Source organism: Microtus pennsylvanicus, chromosome 13 (genome assembly GCF_037038515.1).
Source record: "Microtus pennsylvanicus isolate mMicPen1 chromosome 13, mMicPen1.hap1, whole genome shotgun sequence".
NCBI lineage: Eukaryota > Metazoa > Chordata > Mammalia > Rodentia > Cricetidae > Microtus > Microtus pennsylvanicus.
This window is the reverse complement of record NC_134591.1, coordinates 56,882,486-56,905,108: the sequence shown is the minus strand read 5'-3', so window position 1 is coordinate 56,905,108 and position 22,623 is coordinate 56,882,486. Positions and strand designations below refer to the sequence as shown.

Sequence of the window (22,623 nt, the reverse complement as noted above, 5' to 3'; positions counted from 1 at the left end):
ATGGAGTCTCCTGAAATAACCACACAGAAATTGTATTAAATAAATCACTGCTTGGCCTATTAGCTCTAGCTTCTTATTGGCTAACTCTTACATATTAATTTAACCCATTTCTATTAATCTGCGCATCACCATGTGGCTGTGGCTTACTGGATAACGTTCCATAGTGGGGCTATGAGGCTTCTCTTTTACTCCGCCTCCTTTCTCCCAGGATCCAGCATTCAGTTTAGTTTTCCCAGCCTAGTTCTACTCTGCCCTATCAACAGACCAAGGCAGTTTATTTATTAATGAATAAAAGCAACACATAGACAGAAGGACCTCCCACATCATTTCCCCTTTTCTTATGTGAGATTCCCCTCTGTAGCTGTGATTACCATTGATTAATAAAGAACTTCTTTGAGCCTATGGCAGAGCAGAACAGAACTAGATGGGGAAAGCTAGACTGAGTGCTGGGATAAAGAGTGCAGAGTCAAAGAGAAGCCATGGAGCCCTGCTGGAGAATGGAACTTTACCCATGGGAATACACAGATTAATGGAGATGGGTTAATTTAAGATATGAGCTAGCCAGAAATACGCTTAAGCTATTGTCCAAACAGTATTGCAAATAATATGGTTTCTGTGTGACTATTTTGGGGCTGAGCAGCTGGGAACTAACAAGTGGCTTCCTACAACAGCCCACGAAGGGAGACAACCGATAGTTATGCCGCATCGGGGTCATTTGAACCCACTTTCCTTCAGGAGCTGTGTTCATCCTGTTCTTACCTGGGGAGCTGTCGGTGGCTCTGCATTGGGTGGCTTGACAAAGAAAGGGATCCGACCTCTCTGCCAGTCATTGAGAACCATCTTACCCACAGTCTGCAAGTCGGGCTCTCCACCCTGCAAAGACAGGATAAACTCCCAGTTAGACCCAAGGAGCAAAGTACTTCCCCGTGGGGGTCATTTCAGCCACCCTGGCTGCTCATCAGCATCTAGCTGACACAGTTCCTACTGCTCTCATGACGGCAAGTCTGTGTGTCCCAGTGCCAATCCCCAAACATACTGGCTCACCTTCAGTAACTTCCCAGTACGGAAAGCTAGTTTCTCAAGGAAGTCCTCAGCATTCTCCCAGGAGTCAATCCTGTATGTTTTACTGATATATTCTGGCTTTGCTCGTTCAAGGACAGCACCAATGTGGTCCTGAGGAGCCTTAATTTTTTCAACTTGAACCTAGAAAGTAATGGAAATGCTTTGTTCGACTCTTAGCACAGACAGAAAAACTCAGTGATCTTTATTAAGTGAAACAGATTTCAGTATCACAAGGTGAGTGGGGTCTTGCTAGAGTCTGTGTCTGAGATAGCTAGGCAGGAGCAAGGAGCACCATTGAGAGCTGACCACAGTCATGAAGCCCAGAGATCAACTCTAATCCAACCTTACCGCAAACTGACTGTGGCCGCCACAGGCAGCTTGAAGTTGGAATGCTTTGTGTTACTTACTCACTGGCAGGAATGGTAAAAATGTCTGCAAATTCCACAACCCAGAACACAAAAAGGAATCCAAGAATTTCCGAAGGAAGGGGAGGAATGTGCCAAGGATGTATGCTAGAAGCATGGTTACAGTTAAGGGGATCGCTTAAAGTGTTCAGTCACATTCAGAAACAAGTGAGGAAATGCCTGGGTTCCAAGATGACTCAATCCAGAAACCCACACATGAATTATCACCAAGCATAAACAAGCCCCGCTTCCCTTTGGATCCCATGTGGAAACTACATGTTGCTGTAGGATGACACTGACCAGATATGCCCACAGCCCCTCGACCTCCTGAGGCAGGCTGAGTGGAAAAAAGGCCGCTCTGTTCAGCATCATGTTCTTGCGTCTGGTTAAACAGGCTGACCCCAGACTGCCTTCTGAACGAGGTGTGGCAAAAGCTCTCAGGGCTCCCCCAAAATGAAAACAGAATTGTGAAGATCAAATACCCACCACTCCTTTGAGCACTATGTCAGTCTCTGAGTCCTCAGAGGGGTAAACCACGCCAGGGCAGTCAATCAGGAATATACGACGCATCAAGGTAATATACTGCCAGACCTGCAGGCAGAAAATTCTAAGTGTTGCCAGAGTCAAATACGAAAGCTTAACTTCACGAATCTATGATGTTACAGTATAAAGTTAGAAAGGGGAGAAGGGAGGGCAGAAGGAAAGCAACCTGCTGAACCATGGGGCCAGATTCTACCTTTTACTTAAGCCAAGTATGACACACTCCCACCAAGCACAAACTAGAGTTCCATTGCTAAGAGTCCTAGCATAAGGCAGAGGCAGGATTTTCATTGTACAAACCCACCAGTGACCCTCTCCAAGTCTTCAAAGTGCTCGGAAGCACAGAACTGCTCGCCTCTTTGCCACTGACTTCCAAACACTAGAATCTACCTAAAGACTAAGTTTCTGTTCCTTGTTAACCAGGATGCCAAATATTCTTGGGTTGGTTTTATCAAAGCAAAAGGTCAGAATTAGGAGCTGGAAGGATGGCTCTGGTTTGGAGCACTTGCTGCTCTATAGAGGACCCAGGTTCAGTTCCCAGCATCCACATGGCAGTTCACAACTGTCAGTAACTCTAGTTCTTGGGGATCTGGTGTACTCTCTGGCCTCTGTTGGCAAAAGACATATGCATGGAGTGAACATGTATACACAAAGGCCAAACACTCATACACATAAAAATAAATAAATCTTAAAAAAAAATTGGGAGTGGCAATTTACAGAAAGAAGACTTAAATATGAAGGACACCAACCAAATCCCACCACAGTAACCTAGTAGCATATAAGGCATGCTCAATCTTGGGAAGCAGACAGGGACTAGGTGCCAGATACACTACAGTGTGGTGTATGTGTGTGGTGTCCTGGGTTTGATCCCTAGTGCTGTGAGAGAAAGGAAGAGGACAGGAGGAAGGGGAGACAAAAGGAAGCTCTCCATATCTTAAACAGTCGCGTCTCCATAGACATACAATGCAGAGCAGAATTCATACGCACCTTTGTTTCTCCTGCAATGGGGGCCACATTGCAGACCTTCTTGGATCGTAATGTGTTTATCACAGAGCTCTTGCCTACATTTGGATAGCCAATGAACCCAACACTGATTTGTTTCTTGTCTGTGTGCAACTGCAGAAAGAAAAGACTACCCATCATATAATATGCAGCCATAGAATCCCCCAGGTCAGGCTGTGTCACTTGGCTAATGGAAGACTACTTACTACAGTGCAGAGCAAACACAACTTGATGTGAAACTGAGTGAAGCCACGTCCTCAAAGGTTAACAACATATACAGCAAACACAGGAAAAGAGAGCTTGTGCATCCCTTCATCTTGGTGCAGCACCAGGTACTGGAGAGGCTAACAGATCCCCACCCAGGACATGCATGTCTGACCACAGCCTTGGCTGCATCAGCAGCAAAAGGCAAGTGCTCAGTCCCACCCAACTCTAACCACCACAGTGAGACCAACCCTCTAACACCCTGCTCCCCCAGGGCACCCAGACCTAAATATACAAACTTCAAGATTTCCTTCTGGAGATACAAACCCAAGGAAAATGCCCATGTCCCTAATTAATATTAGCTTTCAGTAATATCTATCACTCAACAATCCCCACATCAAAAGAGACACCAAGAGTCTATCAAGATTGTGGGAACTTTTGCTTTCAATTTGATACCAGTTCTATGTTGTCCAGGTTGGTTTCAAACTCCTGAGCTAAAGTGACTTTTTAGGGGGAGGAGGTTTCCTGTCTTTGAGCAGCTGAGATTAGAAGCTTGTGCCACTGTGCCCAGCACAGTATTTGAAGGCAGATCCAGGCTGGGAGGAGCCAGTTCCCATGGGAGAAGGCTAGCTGCAAAGTGGATTACTTGCCTGCAACTTTATCTATCTTTCTATCAGGGTATCTGCCCAAATATTAAGCATACGAAGAAACAACAGGAAAGAGAGACAAACAACAGAAACGACAAAGACCTCTACCAGAGAGCTGCAGGGACAGCACCTGAGTGGACCAGTGTGAATAGCATTTCAGCCAGAATGGTGAACACCAAGGAACAACCAGCCCAACACTGCTGTCCACAGGACAGGGGAAGCAGAGGGCGTGGAAGACGTGCGCAGGGAAGACGGACAGAAGCAACCTAATTGTGCTCAGCATCAGCAGACAACAGGAGGCCGAGGCAGAAAGACTGCTGCAAATTCCAGGCCAGCCTTGGCTACACAGTGAGTATGAAGCCAGCCCAGATCACAGTGAGATCTGGTATCAAAACACCACAAAATAAAAAACCCTCCCCATAAAACAATGAGTTCGAGAGAGACAGGGAGTATGCACGAGTACCACTTCTAACTGGCTTATAGCTCAGTAGTAACAAGTTCTTATTAGCATGTCCATGGCTCTGGATTCAATGCCACACACACACACACACACACACACACACACACACACACACACACACAAAACAAACCAAAAAAACCAATGAACCAAAATGAATCAACCAACCAAAGAAAAAACACACACTTAACAACAACAAAAACCTAGTCCTAAATTCTTAAGGCAGGATACATTTAATAAGTATGTAAAACCACGGGGAAGAGTTGGGGAAATAAGTCATAAACATGTACTAATAGCACATAGAAATACCAGAAATGATGGCTAAGAGTCAAAAATTACTTCTGGGAAATGAGGAAGGGTGGAACAAGAGCCATCCATGTCTTTTGTTAGAGCCAGGCAGAAAGGGGGGATCTGGTTCCAGGATATTCCTGAAGTGATGGGGATGACAGAGTATGGGGCTGGGCACCTATCCTCTGGCAAAGGCTGAATCACTAGGCATCAGGGATACGGCACAAAGAAGGACAAGAGAGAAATGAGGAAACATCTCAGACCCCTCAGACTCCACATGGCCTGTGGGTTTTTATACCTATAAACAGTAAGAAGTGAGCCAGCAGTTTTGAGACAGATTTCATTATGAAGCCCATACTGGCATTAAACTTTTTGTCTGTTTGAGACAGGGTTTCTCTATAGCTTTGGACCCTGTCCTGGAATTCACTCTGTAGGCCAGGTTGGCCTTGAACTCATAGAGAGGATTAAAGGCATGTATCACCACCCACCGCCTGGCCAGGCTTCAAGTTTTTGATCCTCCGCCTCAACCTCCCAGATGCTGACCTGAAGTTAGCAACTTTGGACACCCAAGCCAGCCCCTCACATAAAGTCAGCTCTACAACTATAGCAGAAGCAGCCCCCTACCTTCCCAAACTGCCGCAGAAGCTGAATGAATGCTCCTTTTCCAAAGGGGTTGGTGAGACTCGCATGGAAAGCAAGTGTTGGGTAGTCCTGGGAAAGCACAGCGACCCACCGTTTCTAGGGGAGAAAAAAAATATGCTAGTAAATTATAGTTTGTTTGTTTACAATATTCTGAAGAATCTGAGCTGGAATTACTGGATGACTTCAAATAGTGTTGCCTAAGGGAACAACAGCTGTAATTCTTTGAGATGTTCTTTCAAGTATGACAGCTAGTGCTTTGTCTTTCGTCTAATAACTGAGTGCGAAACAATATTCCAGAAAAGCTATCATTGACTACCAAATGCAATTAATGGAACACAATGGGGAAGCAGCCAGTGACTGGTAATTGCCTCCATGGAGGGGACAGAAATTCCTGCAGGGCTGCCCCCAGTCTGAGGACAGAAGGTGGCTTTGCCCACCATGAGCATTCATATTAGCCCTGTTTTCATAAGAACGTGCCAGTGACCATAGTCCCAAGAGTGTGACCTTTCTGGGCTGTGTAGAGAACCATGCACTAATGTGCAGTGAAAGGTTTGTCCTAGCTGCCTCTGCTAGGACAAGTTCATAAGCTGAACTTACTGTCGCCCAAGTTGGAACAAGATCACACTTATTGAGTACAAAAATGAGGTGTTTCCAGGGTTTTTCCTTTTTCAAGTAAGCTTCGATGTGAGGGGAACGAGTACCCATGGGATCTCTAGCGTCAAGTACTTGAACTACAACATCTGATGAATCGATCACCTGCAAATCAAAGAGGCAGAAATGATTGGTTACAATACATACAAAATGAAGGGGGACACTTAAGGGAACCCAAAGGAAGAAAATAGCATTTAGAGGCAACTGCAAATAGTCTACTGAGGAGAGTGGGTGTGTGACATCCAGTCTCAATGCCCAATGAGCAGAATTCCAAAGTTTTTCATTCTAAGAATATACAAAACTTTTCAGATTTCAAATAGGAAAGATAACTTAGAGCAAATCCACCTGACTCACAAGTACTAGGTATACGAGGTACGTATGAGTTTGTGTATTTTACAGAAAATTAAATCTGCTTAGTTTACCTTTTTTTTAATTTTTTTTTATTTATTATGTATATAATATTCTGTCTGTGTATGTCTGCAGGCCACAAGAGGGCACCAGACCTCATTACAGATGGTTGTGAGCCACCATGTGGTTGCCGGGGATTGAACTCAGGACCTTTGGAAGAGCAGGCAATACTCTTAACCACTGAGCCATCTCTCCAGCCCCTGCTTAGTTTACCTTTATGGTACTAGTTTTCTATTATGGTTGTGCTTGGAATTCCTAATAACACTATTCAGTCAGTTCAAAAGCACTAGGTCAGCACTCAGGAGTATGCACCTTTCCTCCCTTCCCAGACATGTGCTCCCCCTTGCAGACAAGATAGTGAGGCTGAATACCCTACAATTCTTATGCCGCACTAACCACATGGGGCATCACCCTAGCAGGTAATCTACAGAAGACTCACAGGCAACACAGAACACAAGTGCTCTTCCTTTCAAGCACTGTGGTTGTATGCCGGAGGCTACATCACACTTCTTCATGGAGTGAAGAGGATGAAGCCAGCAACAGAGCGTTATTTCATCTGAGAGCTTCCGCTATCAGTCAGTGCCTGCAAACTCATAAATTTGAAGGAGCTGCCCAGGGACTACCACAAGTCTTACCTTGTAGAGCTCTCCCCAGATTCTTTTCGACTGCCCCTTTTTATATATCTCTTCTTGAGCTTCATTTCTAGGGAAGAAAGGACAGGAAATGAGCAACTGAAGCATTATCAAGATTAAAGGGAAACGGTGGTGGTTCACGCCTATAATCCCAGCACAAAAGAGACAGAAGAGGAGCTCTGTGGTCAGACAACTTGGTCTACACGGTTAATTCCAAGCCAGCAAGGACTGTATAAGACTCTGCCTCAAAATGCAAATAAACACACATACGCAACAACAACCAAAAACAAAAAAGCCCAAAATATACCAAAGGAAAGAATACCTAAAATGATGCACAGTTGGCTTTAAGAAGGAAGGACGGTGCCAGGAGTGGTGTGCACACCTTTAATTCTAGCACCATGAAAGCAGAGGCAGGAGGAGCTCTGTGAATTTCAGGCCAGCCAGGGTTACACAGTGAGACCCTGTATCAAAAGGTGGGTAAAGGAGGGGCTGGAGACAACTCAACAGTTAAGACTGCTTACTGCTCTCGCAGAGGACCTGAGTTCATTTCCTCACACACATACGGTTGGCTCACAACTGTCTGTTACTCCAGTCCTGAGAGATCTGAAACCTTTTCCTTGTCTCTGCAGCCACCGTACACATGTGGTCCACACACTTATGTGCCGGCAAAACACACTAAGATAATAAAATCAATCAATCAAAACAAAACAAACAACTCCCCCCAAAACCTTAAACACACATATTTAAAAAATAAACACACATAATTAAAAAATAATAAAAATTAAAAACCACAAAAAGAATCCTACTAAAATATAAATAAAAAGAAGGACATTATGACATATTGCCATGAGACTGAGTGAACCTTGAAGGTACCATGCCACATGAAATAAGCCAAACAAAAGGATAAGCAATGTGTGATTTCCTTCATCCATACATAGTCCTGTCAAACTAGGGTGATGAGAATTCAGAGCTGACAGTGATATGGCTGGGCACCAATGCAAATTCTATGCCACATGTATGTTACAATAAAAAAATAAGTAAATAAAAAGGGAAAAGGCACGGTTGTAGTTAGACACTGTCACCAGGAATTTAGAAGGGCACAGCAGGACCTGTGTCACAACCTACACTTCACAGCTCTCGAGAAAGGCACTTTTTTGGATAATTTCTAATTGCTTACTTACTAGCCTCAAGGACATTTATTTAAGAAAAATGAAACAAAAATAGTCTGTCCTCCCCAATTATCTACTCTACCTTTTAAAGGAAGTCGACAGCAAAGCCAACAAAAAAGTTCAAATATTGGCCAGTGAGATGTCTGAGTAAAGATGTGAGTTTGATCCCTGGTGGAAGGAGAACAAGCTGTCCTCTGACCACACATGTACACTGGGGCAAATATGCATATGCACATACAAACAAATAATAATTAAATAAAAAAGTTAAGTCAGGCAGTGGTGGCACACGCCTTTAATCCCAGCACTCAGGAAGCAGAGACAAATGGATCTCTGTGAGTTCGAAGCTAGCCTGGTCTACAGAGCAAGTTCATGGACAGCCAAAACTGTTACACAGAGAAACTCTGTCTCAAAACAAACAAACAAAAAACACACACAAAAAAAAACCCCCATAAGCCGGGCGGTGGTGGCGCACGCCTTTAATCCCAGCACGCGGGAGGCAGAGGCAGGCGGATCTCTGTGAGTTCGAGACCAGCCTGGTCTACAGAGCTAGTTCCAGGACAGGCTCCAAAACCACAGAGAAACCCTGTCTCGAAAAACCAAAAAAAAAAAAAAAAAAAAAAAAAAACACCCCAATAACAACAAGAAAAAAGCTTGGGGTGGTGGAGTGTGCCTGTAATCCCAGCACAGGGGAAGGCATAGACAGGAAGATCTCTGAAGCTTGTTAGCCAGCCAGTCAAAGCAATCAGCAAGTTCCAGGTATAAGAGATACTGTCTCAAAAACACAACGTGAAGGGCAATAGAAGAAGATAGCTGTGGGCTGGAGAGATGGCTCAGGGATGAAGAGCACTGGCTGCTCTTCCAGAGGACCCAGGTTCAATTCCTAGTATCCACATGGTAGCTTACAACTATCTTTAAATTCTAGTTCCAGGGGATCCAATGCCCTCTTCTGGCCTCTATGGGTGCCAAGAACATACTTGGTGCATATGTACGAACATGCAAAATACCCATACACATATAAAAATTTTTTAAAAGGTTGACCATTCAAGTTGACCTCTCTGTCCATGTGCACAGGCACATCCCTCCACATGAACACAAACATTCAAATAATTCTAATAATGAATATGCTACTTCTCTGTTTGGTCTCGATGGCCTGCTCTTTTCTCTACTGAGACGGGATGGCAACAGCAATGAGGTGACACCATTGTAGTCTTCACATTTCTGTGAGACAGCTAAACCTGCCCGCACAGTCCTCCAGCACTGCCTCAGAGAAGCTAAGCCTATCTACAGGACAAGGTGGCAGCTGCCTATCAAAAGTTCGCACACCCTTTGATTTGATATCATGACTTGCCAATCAGTAATCCTTTTTGGTTTTGTTTTGTTTCTTCATTTGTTTTGTGAGGTAGGGCCTCACTATGTAGTTCTGGCTGTTCTGGAACTCACTCTGTAGACCAGGCATTCTCAAACTCAGAGATCCATCTGCCTCTGCCTCCGAGGTGATGGAGGATTAAATGTGTGTGCCTCTCAATATCCTTAGGGATGAGGAAGACACAGTGTTACTGATGACCACAGGAGAACCTAGAAACAGCACAACTATCCAATTAACAAAGCGTGCCACATGGGCTGGAGAGATGGCTCAGTGGTTAAGAGCACTGCCTGCTCTTCCAAAGGTCCTGAGTTCAATTCCCGGCAACCACATGGTGGCTCACAACCATCTGGATGGTGCCCTCTTCTGGCCTGCAGACATACACACAGACAGAATATTGTATACATAATAAATAAATATAAAAAAATTTAAAAAAAAAAAAAACAAAGCATGCCACAATGAAAGTCTACTGAAAAAGGTATATTTGTAAATAAAAAATTACTATAGCTAGGTGTGGTGGCTCACGCCTTTAAGACTAGCACTTGGGAGGAAGAGTAGGAGGATCTCTGTGAGTTTGAGGCTATGTAATAACTCTACATGGTGAGTTCCAGGTCAGTCAAGGCTAAATAGCAGACTCTGTCTCACAAAAGAGGTATTGCGGGAATCCCGATGGGTGATTTGCCATTTTTAGCATATGACTCCCCACAAGATTGAAGAAAGCTTTCCTCTCCTTTCCCTATTCCTCTTCCAAACAATATAAAATGAAAATAAAAACTCACCACACAAAGTAGGACACATACATATGAAAATGCCATAATGAAAACCATCACTGTGTGTGATAATTTAAAAATAAGCGGAGGGTGGCAAGATGGCTTACTGTGTAAAAATGGTCTCTGTAAGCCCGACAACCTGAGAGTCAGATCCCCAGGGCCCACACGGAGGAGGGAATCAACTCCTCTGACCCCCTTACTGTGGCACTTATATACCCACACAGACATACACAAAATAAAAGGATACAAATTTTAACAAACGAGCAAACCCCGAAACCTTTATGCAGGTTCATCACATTTTCATATTATCTTTGAAAGGTCATAGAAAAAGATCAACCATAAGCTGCAGTGATCTAGAGTCCCAGGAAGCCAGAGCCAATCTCCAACTTAACTACATTCTGTAATTTTCGAATGGCAGTGTACACCACTGACTTACAGAAGAAGAAAACATTACTCCTTTCTCCTTGGGAGCGAAGAGCAGTATGCGGTGATGAAGCCATGTGGAATTATTTTTGGTCTGGCCTCCACTGCACTGACGCCTCTGGTCTGAGGAAACTACTTGTGAGCGCCACCACCACGCCCCACAGCAGCACGAGGGGCTCAGAGAAGACATTCTGTAGCTAGCACAGCAGCAAGGATCAAATGCGTACCTTACACCAGTGTCCTCCGTTACCAAATCACGGTCCTTGCCCTGGTCATAGCTCTCAGTGGACATTTCAGCATTTTCTAGAAGGGACTGCATATCACTTGCAAACAAGTTTGGCCGCTTTCTCTGTGACTTTGGACCAAATGTACTTTCAAAACTTTCAGTATCAAGAATGTGAACCTTTGCATTCTGAAGACGAAGGAGAAGCACAGGTAAGATGTAGGAAAACATTGAGCACAAAGCTAAAACCACCCGGGGAAAGGGAAAGGTGTCTGCACTTATTTTTTCGAGACCACACCAAAACCTAGGAGAGCACAGACCCAGTATGGATTTAAATCTGCAATGCTTGTTTAAATTGCACAAGGGTTTCTTCTTTTCTGCAATGCTATGAGCTTCCCCGCAGGAATCTAAAGGCAATACAGACACCGAGTATGAACAGCCAAGTGAGACTTGCCAAACTCTGCTTTTCTTCCCCAGCACAGCCTCCAGTCAAACGTAATCAGGGCTACAATGATGAAAATTAACCTATCTTTTCTGACCCTTCTTCGGAGCTTTCAAACAAGGTGCATAAAATTCGCCAAATTCACAGGTTTTGTCAAGGACAATCAGTCAAATTTGTGTTTTTTTCTTTTTTAAACCAACTGTAAATGTCAACTTTTTCTTGGAAGTTAATTTCTCTCATGGCTAAGAGGAATTGCTTGTTTTATAAGCTGCATTTTAGTTTCAGATAACATTCTCCCTAATTTAGGTAACGTTTTTATTAAATGCACATGGAAACTCTTCAGATGAAAAACATCTAGCAAAAGTCCAAAATGATAGGTTAGATGTGATAAAGGAATCTGATACTAACTAGAACTTGATGCGCCTGTAAAGGAGTTACAGGCATAGGAATTCTTGAAGCAGGATAAAAGTCCAAGATTGAGTTAGGATCTCCCACGTATCAGAATGTTAAGAGCTTGCAGAGACTCCTTTAAAACAAAACAAAAACACACCTTCTTCCCCTTAGTACAAAGCCCTTGTAAGGACCAGCTAGGAAAGTGCTGAGTGATGCAGCAGCCCATGCCTTCCTATCGTCCACCAACCCCCAACTTTCTCTGGTCTTTCAGTGGCCACCATTTACTTTCTACCTGAGGGATCACCCACAAGGAAAGAGCACTTCCTGTGGCAATGTGTTCTAAGTCAGTGTGAGTGGGCTTGGGAGGGCTCACTCGGTAAAGCCAGTTTATCCCTGGAAGGCACAGGGTAGGGGTGGAGAGATGGCTCAGTGGGTAAGAGCACTCTTCCATAGCACCTGGGTTTAATTCCCAGCATCCACAAGGTACTAGCAACTGTCTCTAACTCCTGTTCCAAGGAATCTGATATACTTGCAGGCAAAACACCAATGTAAATAAAATAAAAATAAACTCCTGCAAAAAAATTATAAAAGAAAAAAAAAGACGCAGTGGTGTGAATCTGTAATTGCAAGGAGAGTACACATTACAGCAGAAACAATAGCGACCCTGCCTCACAAGGCTCAATAAAGGTGAGAATCCAGTTCTGAAAGTTGCCTAACAGCACACACGCGAGTACACACAAAACCGATATATCAACTTTTAAAACAAGTATGAACAAAAAATATCCTTAGAAATCTCCTAACTAGGCTGGAAAGATGGCTTAGCAATTCAGAACACATACTACTCTTCCAGAGGACCCGAGTTCAATTTCCAGCACCCACATCACATGGCTCCTAACTCTAATACCAAGGGATGTGAAAACTCTAGCCCCTGAGGGCACCTGTACTCATATGCACATATACACCACATACACCCAATTAAAATCAAATCTTAAAGAAAATCTTATAACCTATGAAGCACATGGTTTTGAACCCGTAAGCTTACTATAATACTGCACAATTAAAGTACATACACAAAGTTATGCTTTTATTACCCTGCTACAGAAATACATCTACCAGACAGAAATGAATGTGCAAAAGTTAAAACATATCTGATTTGACTTCACTGTGCAGAACCATTTCAGAACTAGAGTCCACACCATGCCACAGCCTCCAGATTAAAATAGGAAGGGCTTTCAAAGCCAAAGCAGAAAGCTCACCAATTATTCTTAATATTTTCCTGCATTAAAACACAAGCTAGGCTGGGTGGTAGAGGTGCACACCTTTAATCCTAACACTTGGAAGGTAGAGGCAGGTGAATCTGTGTAGGTTCAAGGTCAGTCTGGTCCACACGATGAGTTCCAGGACAGCCAAGGCTACATAGAGAAACCCTGTCTTGAAAAACTGAAACAAGGGCTGGAGAGATGGCTCAGTGGTTAAGAGCATCGCCTGCTCTTCCAAAGGTCCTGAGTTCAATTCCCAGCAACCACATGGTGGCTCACAGCCATCTGTAATGAGGTCTGGTGCCCTCTTCTGGCCTGGAGACATACACGCAGACAGAATATTGTATACATAATAAATAAATAAATATAAAAAAAAAATCTCAGTTTAAAAAAAAAAAAAACTGAAACAAAACAAACCCAAAATAACAACAACAACAAAAACCAACAATAACAACAAATACACAAGCAAGCTGCCTCCTACGACTGAAGGTTCCTTCGTTCCACACATCAGGTATCTGAGCTAGGAACAACTGGAACAAGCAACAATGCAATAAATCCACAATAGAACTCTGTTCTTCCCAGAAATGGGATTCAATAGTTGGTTAGAAGATGGCTTTAGGGAGAAGAGACAAAGAGAACAAGGGAAATGAGCAACTTGTCTGTGGTTCATGAATTATGCTCATATGTTTCCCTGAAAGAAAACAGTCACTCCACTAATAGGTGCCATTCTTCTAGCCCATCATAAAACAGAACATAATTGACAAAACCTGAGGCAATAGGCAGCTTTGCTTTTGATTTCTGTTCTGTAAGTAAACACTTTTCTTTGAACTGTTTAATCCTTGTATGCATGTCAGTGTTTTCCTCCCCTCCTCAGACTGGCACTGAAGCATGTGCACTGGCTGTTTCTGGGAATTATTCAACGCAAGTTAAAACGTGCAGGCAAACATTAGGCCACTTCTTTGTTCTGTGTGAACTATTCTGCTCTGGCCAGACTCAGCCCTTACTGTACTACAAAACTCCAGTGAACAACAATCTGAACGCACCCTTTGCTTCAGCTGAAACCACCTCCAAGATTTCACAAAGGCTGGGAAGCATAAAACACCGAAGGACTCCTTCCATCTCAACCTTCATTCTATATCTCCCCAGAGATGATGAGCTATCACTGCCAATCCCAGAGGCCTCCTAGCCAGTCAGGCCTACTTAGTAGGTTCCAGGCTGGTGAAAGAACCTGCCTCAAAAAGCAAAAAAGGGAAGGTAGGTAATGCTGAGGCTGTCTCTGGTCTCCACAAGCACTTGTGAAGGCATGCATGCATACACACACAGATAACATTCCTAACAGCTATCACTTCTTTAGCCTTATTAGCAGGGTGTTGCATGCTCACTGGGCCACACACAGGTGCTTCAGGTGTATCCAAACATGAAAAGAGGCACGTTCTCTTTATGGCAGGGAAGTTAAGATTCACGGAGAAAGGTAACAGGATAGAGGAGGGGATGAGTGAAGACTGAAACTCAGGTCTGGCTGCAAAGCACTGCACCCCCTGGGCCAGACTCAATCCATACAGAGAGCGGCAAAGGAGAGAGCCAAGTCTCCTAGTTCCCACTGCTGCCTATGAAAGCCAAAGACAAACAGAGGTTATCTGCTCAGAGCTGGTCCACAAAACCCTACCACCAACATGGTGCTTCATCTTACATGAGGCTGGATTCGATCACGCAGAAGAGACATCGGTAACTTGCTTTGTTTCATGACAACTTTGTATGGATCCTTCATAACTTTATCCATTTCTTCTTGAAATTTTTGTAATGATGCCTGCTTGATCACACGAGTGTTTCCTATTTCACAGATAAAGACATTGCCATTTAATAAGGGATTGGTTTTGCTTCTGCCCTCATCTTCTCACTGACGTGGGGAAGGCAAGATGACAGGTCATTCGCCTCTCTTGTACTTGCACACCAGGAATTCACCCACCAACTCAGACACACAATGGGTTTCAACAGTTTTCCGAGCCCAACTTCCTGATTGGAGGAAACCAAAAATTAAACAGAACTGAATGGAACTGAGATCTGACAAATGTCTTAGTTCCTGCCAGTTCTGGCAAAGAAACCTGGAGCCAATCGCAGCTGATCATTCACAGAGACAGAGAAGAAACCCCAAAACTCAGAGTTAAGAGAGCTCAAAGGAACTGCTAAGATATTCAGGACATCTACAAGGAGACAATGGCATCTGGAGAACGCCAGACTTCTGAGGTTAAAGAAAGCATCCAGGTCCACAGAGCACATGCAGACGCGAGCATCAAGCACTCACACTGACTATTTGCCAGGCACCATGCTAAGCAGGTCACATGGATTTCTTAAATTGACTTACGATGGGGAGGGCCACAGCCCTTGTGTGATCAGAGGACAACTTGGAGGAGTTACTGATGTCCTTTCCTCCTTCCATTATGTGGCTTCCAGAGACAGAACTCAGGTAAGTTCGAGGGTAACCATCTTTACCACTGAGCTATCTCACGAGCCCCCCCGCCCCTTTTTCTTGAGTGAAGGTTTCATGTAGTTCAGGCTAGCCTTGAATTTCTGATTCTCCTGCCTCCATCTCCCAAGTGTTGGAATTATAGGTGTGCTCCACTACAACCATCTTGAGATGGTACTTTTCTTATCCCCATTTTAGAAATTAGGAAATTAAGGGACCGAGACTTAATAACTTGCCTCCAGTCACTCACACTCACACTCAGACACACACACACACACACACACACACAACTTGATTCCAAATTCAGATACTCTGGACCTACTTGGAGTCCCAGTACCCAGCTCCATGATAAACAACCCCTCCACAGCCTTCTCTGGCATTCACGTACAACAATATTTACTTCCTTTGTGGTGATGGGGGTAGCCCCTAGGACTCTGTATACCGGGCAAGCACTCTCCCCTGAGCTCCTCCTGACTCTTTGCTTCTTTCTGTTTCAGTTCAGCCCATCAGAAGGCTTTAAACAAAGTGACAGGCAAGGGTCACCTGCACTAGCACAGGGGTCAGATGCCAGGCAAGCCAGGCAAACAAGGACTATCTCTACATTACAGTGGAGAGCAGGAATTCCTAAAGAAGCGCCAATCCCCGTGACTGGAGAAACTCTCCTCACTACTTCAAGTACCAATAAAGGCCTCACCCTGCTGCAAGGCAAATGGAGCAGAGCACCTGCAAGGCCACTTCTTGTGCAACCATCTCCCAGGTAACTAGAAACCAAGAGGTGTTTGGGCCCAGGTCTGCAGACGCCTTTTGTTTTGTTTTGTTTTTCAAGACAGGGTTTCTCTGTAGTTTTGGAGCCAGTCCTAGAACTAGCCCTTGTAGATCAGGCTGGCCTCAAACTCACAGAGATCCGCCTGCCTCTGCCTCCCGAGTGCTAGAATTAAAGGTGTGTGCCACCACCACCTGGCTCTGCAGACGCTTTTGAGGAAGGTGCTATCTGCCTCTGTGGTCTGGAGGGCCCACTTCCGACTAAGAACTCATGCTCTTCCAAAGGAACAGTGTAGGAGCCCACCACTTTCTCAGCCCTCTTCCCACTATGGGTATTCTTTCTTTATTTCCCTTTTAGAACCTTTGGCAGTCTCACTCACCAAAACCTTTTAGACATTTCAGGGTTTGAGACTTTTTCATACGACATACATTTGTAGAGCAGAGATACGGGACGATACTTACCAAACCATTTAATATTTGGCTCCACTCGTGCCACTGTGCCAGAAGCCACAGTTGACTGATACTGCAGTGGCTTAATCACTTTACCACGATTGTTCCTAAATTGAGGAAATAACAGATTTGGGTTGACGACAGAAGAAAGGCAGCAACAGCACAGGCTGGCGTACAGACCATGCTTTCCATCCAGAGGACTTGGGGGGATTTAAGATGATCATGAAATACAGACTCAGTAAACAAAAAGTCCTTCTACATTTGAAACAGATTGCCCAAAAGCCGTTTAACCTCTTGCAACAGAGCACGTAATGATTTCTGCTAGATGAGTAACAATGCCGATGTTTAAAAATCCATTTACTGTTTGTTTGCTTTTTAAAAAAAATCTCATACTTGAGTTTTTTTGGTAATTATTTAAAGGCTGGTTTAAATGAATTTTAAGTAGAGGATGATTTATCCTGGAACTCAAAATTCTAAAACAAACTGCAAAGTAGGCGACAAAGGCAGGTTAGGTTACTGACGTTTGTGTTTTACACACAACTTTTAGAAGAAATGAATCTAATTACCAAACAAATTAAAACCAGCTAGCAAAATGCCACTCTCAGCAAGTCCCTGGAGTGGAGGCTGCCTCAGCAGAACTCCAGGCTGTGAAGAGCATCCCAGTGCCACAATGCTGTGATCTGAAGTCTGGCTCTAAAAGTCAGACTAAAAATTTGACTTTAAAAAAACTAAAAAAAAAAAACTTTAAAAAACTTTAAAACTCTAAAAGTTTCCTGGCAGTTTTCATAAGTAGTCTATACACTCTGAACTTGTATCTGATGGGTACTTAATTGAGATTTGACACAGCACTGTTGGAGATCAGCGTGTGAGGAACAGGAGGACCACTTGCCGGGAAGTGTTAGGAAACAACCACCGCTTCACCATCTACTGCCCTGCCTTTAACTGTGCTATCAAAGCAACCCTCACAGGAAAGAAATGATGTCCTGCTCCTATTTGGAGAAAGTAGGGGTGGGAACAAGGGGTGATTAAGTCTCAGTTTTAAATCCAGGGTATAGACAAAAGGAAAGGTTGGCCATGCCCGATGCTCACCTGCGCTCCTTTTGCCTGTACATATTCAGGCGCCGAATTGTGGCCCGGTCCCTCATGTTTTGGCCTCCAGCTCCCTGTACTCGATCTAGAAACAGACAATAAACCATCTGATAACCAACAATTGGTTAAGTGCAGTCATTGTTTAACTGCACCGAACAGCTTATTCAACTAGCCAAGCTAACTTCATCAAAGAATGCCTACTCTCTCCGTATGCTGCTCCAATAAATGTCTTTGAGAATGTGCTAAGACAAGGCTAGAGACTTCCGAAAGAGCGGGATGCAGTTACCACCAGTTTTCATTCTGGCACTGGCTCCTAGCTGCCCCCACTACCGGCCTTACCTCAATCCACACAACCGTCACATAAGGAGATATGTCATGCCAACATTATGTGCTTCAGACTAAGAAACAGAGACACAGTGAGTGGTCATGCTGTGCCAGAATCATATAGCTGCTAATCGGCACGGCCAGAATTTAAACACAAGCATCTGATCAGCCTGTGCTCTCCACCACAAAGGATACCTAGGTCTCTATTTAACAAATAAATAAATAAAATAGAACAACAACAAGACAATAGGGGCTGGGGAGATGGCCCAGTAGCTAAAGCACTGGTGTTTCTTATAGGGGACGAAGGTTTAGTTCCCAACACCCATGTGACAGCTGACTCTAGTCTAGGGGACTCAACACCCTTTTCTGACCTCTGCAGGTCCCAGGCACACACAATGATGTGTGTGTGTGCATGCATGCGCAAGCAGGCAAAACACAAATACACATAAAATAATCTTAAAAAATAGAGTTGCAGTGTTGGCAAAACTGAGAAAAGAAAAATAAACTACACAGAGCCAATCTTCAAAGAATCATCCTGCAGCCAGCATGCATTCTCCAAACCCCATATTTTTGATTGTTTGAGACAGGGTTTCTCAATGTAGCCTCACTGGCCTCAAACAGAGATCAGTCTGCCTCTGCCTATCAAATACAGGAATTAAAGATGTGAATTACCAGTCCGCACCCCCCCCCCGGGCCTTTTTTTTTTTTTCTTCCCAGTTTTCCAAGACAGGATTTTTCTGTTTTCCCTTAAACTCACTCTGTAGACCAGGCTGGCATCACACTCACAGAGATCCACCTGCCTCTGCCTCCTCTGCTGGGATTGAAGGCATGCGCCACTACCACCCAGCAACCCTCTCTTAAATAAGGACTTTGAAGACCAACCTGAGCAGCAGCACAGAGCAGCCCCACAAGGCAACTTCACAGCACGCTCAGGCACATTTATTTAGATACTTCATTAAACTCAAGATTTCAATTTGAGAAACTTATTCTTCCCATTTTACCCTGCCTTGCTCCAGAATAAAGAAAGTATCTGTGGCCGGGCAGGGGTGGTGCACCCCTTTAATCCCAGCACTTGGAAAGTAGAGGCAGGTGGGTATCTGTGAGTTCGAGGCCAGCCTGGTCTACAAAGTGATTTCCAGGACAACCAGGACTGCTACACAGAGAAACCCTATCTCAAAAAACAAAAACCAAAACAAAAAAGAAAGGAAGGAAGGAAGGAAAGAAGAAAGGAAGGATAAATATTTTCAAAGGAAATACTCTAGTTGGAGAGATGGAGGGTTAGAGAGAGGGGTCAGTGACCACTTCTCTAGAGGACCCAGGTTCAATTTCTAGCACCCACATGACAGTTCACAACTATCTGTAACTCTAAGATCTGATACCTTCACACAGACATACAAGCAAGTTAAACACCAATGCGCGCAAAATAAAAACAAATTAAAAAAAAAGAACTGCCGGGCGGTGGTGGCGCAAGCCTTTAATCCCAGCACTAGGGAGGCAGAGGTAGGTGAATCTCTGTGAGTTCAAGGCCAGCCTGGTCTACAAGAGCTAGCTCCAGGACAACTTCTAAAGCTACAGGAAACCCTGTCTCGAAAAACCAAAAAAAAAAAAGACAAAGAACTATTTGTAGTCTTAAAAGTCAAGACATGATGATGCTTTTTTTTTTAAAAAAATTGGGTTTGGGCTGGAGAGATGGCTCAGAGGTTAAGAGCACTGGCTGCTCTTCCAGAGGTCCTGAGTTCAATTCCCAGCAACCACATGGTGGCTCACAACCATCTGTACTGAGATCTGGCGCCCTGCTCTGGCGTGCGGGCATACATCGAGGCAGAATGTTGTATACATAATAAATAAATAAAAAAAAAATTGGGTTATATTCCACATAAATTATAGTCTATATGCTGATACCTGAAGCTTCTGGGTTTAGAAGCCGTGTATCTAGAAACCCTCTTTTTGAACTCATAGCTAGTTCTCCTATTCTAAACTGTTAATAATTCTATTCACTTAATGTGTGGGTGTCCTGCCCAAATGTCTGTGTAACTAATGTACACAGTGCCAGGTGTTGGATCCCTTGGAACTGGAGTTACAGACGGCTGTCAGTATTGTGGGTGCTGGAAACCACACCCAGGTTCTCTGCAGGAGCAGCCAGCGCTCTTAACCCCTGAGCCATCTCTCCAGCCTCTCATAATCTAAATCTTAAGAGAAAACCCAAAATAAAACTAAATTACTGGAACTCTTGATGGAGAAGTACACACACACATCTGGCTCTGTGCCATTTTACTGACTACCTCTTTCTACTCATCCCCAAGGCTCACATCTGTATTTTAAAACTGTTGATGAACTTAAAACTCTCCTTAAAAAAAACAACATGGCCAACCAGCCCTAAATGTTTTCCAAATAAATGGTATTATATGACTAAATACTGCTATGAAAGATAGCAAAATAATGCAGCAACTTTAAACTTTTCGACATTTCCATTTAGTATTGCTACACGAACAGTGTATATGTATGTCTGTATGTGAGTATATGCATGTTAGTGTAGATGTCTTGAAGGCCTGAGGCATCACACACCCCTTGGAGCTGGAGTGACAGGCAGTTGAGAGCCAGTTGAACTGGGTGCTGGGAATTGAACTCTGGTCCTCCTGCAAGAACAGCGTGAGTGAGCTCTTAATCTCCCAGGGGTCTCTCCAGCCTCCTTGAGTGCCTTTATAATTCTAAAGCCTTAATTATGCAAACTGAAAGAAAATACTGAGATCAGCTACCCTTGCAGCTCCATGAAGACAAGAGCAGATCTAAACTTTTTATTATTATTTTTTTTTTATTTTGAGACAGGCTTTCACTATGTAGACCAGGCTGACTCCGAACTGAGATATGCCTGCTCTGCCTTCCCAGTGTTAAACACCCGTACTAAAATCATCGTCATATTTATCTGTAGGGTTGCCTATACAACATCTGATACCAAGAGCCAATGGTACATCTATCACTTAATGGTCAAAGCTAACGTGGCACGAATGTAATGGTCAAGGGTAAAAGGTCCCCTGGGTCAACCTACTCCACTTTGTGTTTTCAGAGTCTGTGTCCTGTAGCCCAGGCGACCACGAACTCGCGATGCTCTTGCCGAGGGCTGGGATGACAAGCGTGTTCCAGGACTCCAGGCTCCTAGTCCACTTTTCACCTGCCTTTCTCTATACCTCAGCCTGAGAGGCGGGCAGACCTGCCAGAGGCTGGCATGCCGCGTGCCCCAACTCTGGAGTGGGTGCCCACACTGCGGGGCTCGCCGCCCAGGCCGGGCCTTCCTCCCCCGGGTTCCCGCGGCCTAGATCCGCCCAGCTAGCCGTACCCGGGTTGGTGCTGGCTGACGACCGATTGACGGTGCTCCGTCCTTTGTACTTGGGCTTCACCATCCTGGCGACACTACCGACGCCGCTCGTCTACACGCGGGATAGACCACTTCAGAACTTCCCTGCCGGGAAGGCGGCCTACGTGAAACACGTTGGGCCCCAAACGCGGGTGACGTCACTTCCGCTCGCGCCACGCGCGGCTCAGAAGGACTTCCTGAGAACCCGCGGCGTTTTCCTCGAGCTGGCCTAGCTCCGCCTCCGCCAGGCTCCTTCTGCTTCTGGCCTAGCAACCGCCAAGCGTCTCCTCCATAGCAACATCCCGGTCACCCAGCAGCCCTGGACTCCCTGTGAGTCCCGCCTGAAAGAGAGAAGCCTCTTCTCAGGTCACTGCATGAACTGATCGGAATTTACCCACCGAACCCTTCCAAAAGCTGCTCAGCAGCAGCAGGAAAATATCAGAACAGGCTATCCATCCCCTTCCTTCAAATTTTAGGCGGCAGTAGCGCTTGCATCTAATACGCACTAGGCTCTGAGTTCAAGCCTCAGATCAAAACAAACAAACACTTCTACTCTCTAATGACTTATTATCACCAAGAGGGAGACAGATCCAAACTCCTTTCCATCCAGACAAAACTTGTGACCTGGCTCCGTTTCCTCTGACCTCATTTGTCCCTCCTTCTGACATTTATACTGAATCACTCTTTCCCTGAATCTGCATTCCTTCTGGTCAGTTCTCCGCTCAAATATCATCTATCCATAGGAATTGCAGACCCTAACAAATAAATCAGTATAGTGGCACACACCTGTAGTATCAATATTCCAGAGACAGAGGAGGGAAGATTGCCACCGCTTCCAGGCCAGTCCAAATTATATAGCAAGACCTTGTCTCAAAGAAAAAGCCGGGCGATGGTGGCGCACGCCTTTAATCCCAGCACTAGGGAGGCAGAGGCAGGCGGATCTCGGATCTCTGTGAGTTCGAGACCAGCCTGGTCTACAGAGCTAGTTCCAGGACAGGCTCCAAAGCCAAAGAGAAACCCTGTCTCGAAAAAAAAAAGATTATCAAGAAAAATGCAGGACGCACTGAAATTTGAACTTTAGATAAAAAAAAAATAAACATACTTTCTAGTTTATATTCCAAGCCTTGTTCAGGATATCTTAAAAACTCTAAAGGATGTCTATGTAAAAAAAAAAACTAAGGAAACATGATACACTTGAGACGT

At 44.4% G+C, this 22,623-nt stretch overlaps 1 protein-coding gene across 1 annotated transcript in view; it reads right to left on the bottom strand.

Annotated features, from left to right (window-relative positions):
• Positions 1–21,584, bottom strand: part of Gnl2 (G protein nucleolar 2) — a 28,111-nt gene extending 6,527 nt beyond the window's left edge. The window contains exons 1-12 of the mRNA XM_075944735.1: positions 21,403–21,584; positions 17,745–17,829; positions 16,668–16,762; positions 14,670–14,809; positions 10,890–11,074; positions 6,941–7,007; positions 5,844–6,002; positions 5,229–5,342; positions 2,994–3,122; positions 1,953–2,057; positions 1,045–1,203; positions 760–873 (exon numbers count right to left, since the gene is read on the bottom strand). Of these exons, the coding sequence (XP_075800850.1) occupies positions 760–873; positions 1,045–1,203; positions 1,953–2,057; positions 2,994–3,122; positions 5,229–5,342; positions 5,844–6,002; positions 6,941–7,007; positions 10,890–11,074; positions 14,670–14,809; positions 16,668–16,762; positions 17,745–17,829; positions 21,403–21,466 (1,416 nt within the window). The 5' untranslated portion in view covers positions 21,467–21,584. The remainder of the gene's footprint in view (positions 1–759; positions 874–1,044; positions 1,204–1,952; positions 2,058–2,993; positions 3,123–5,228; positions 5,343–5,843; positions 6,003–6,940; positions 7,008–10,889; positions 11,075–14,669; positions 14,810–16,667; positions 16,763–17,744; positions 17,830–21,402) is intronic.
• Positions 21,585–22,623: the final 1,039 nt, after the last annotated feature.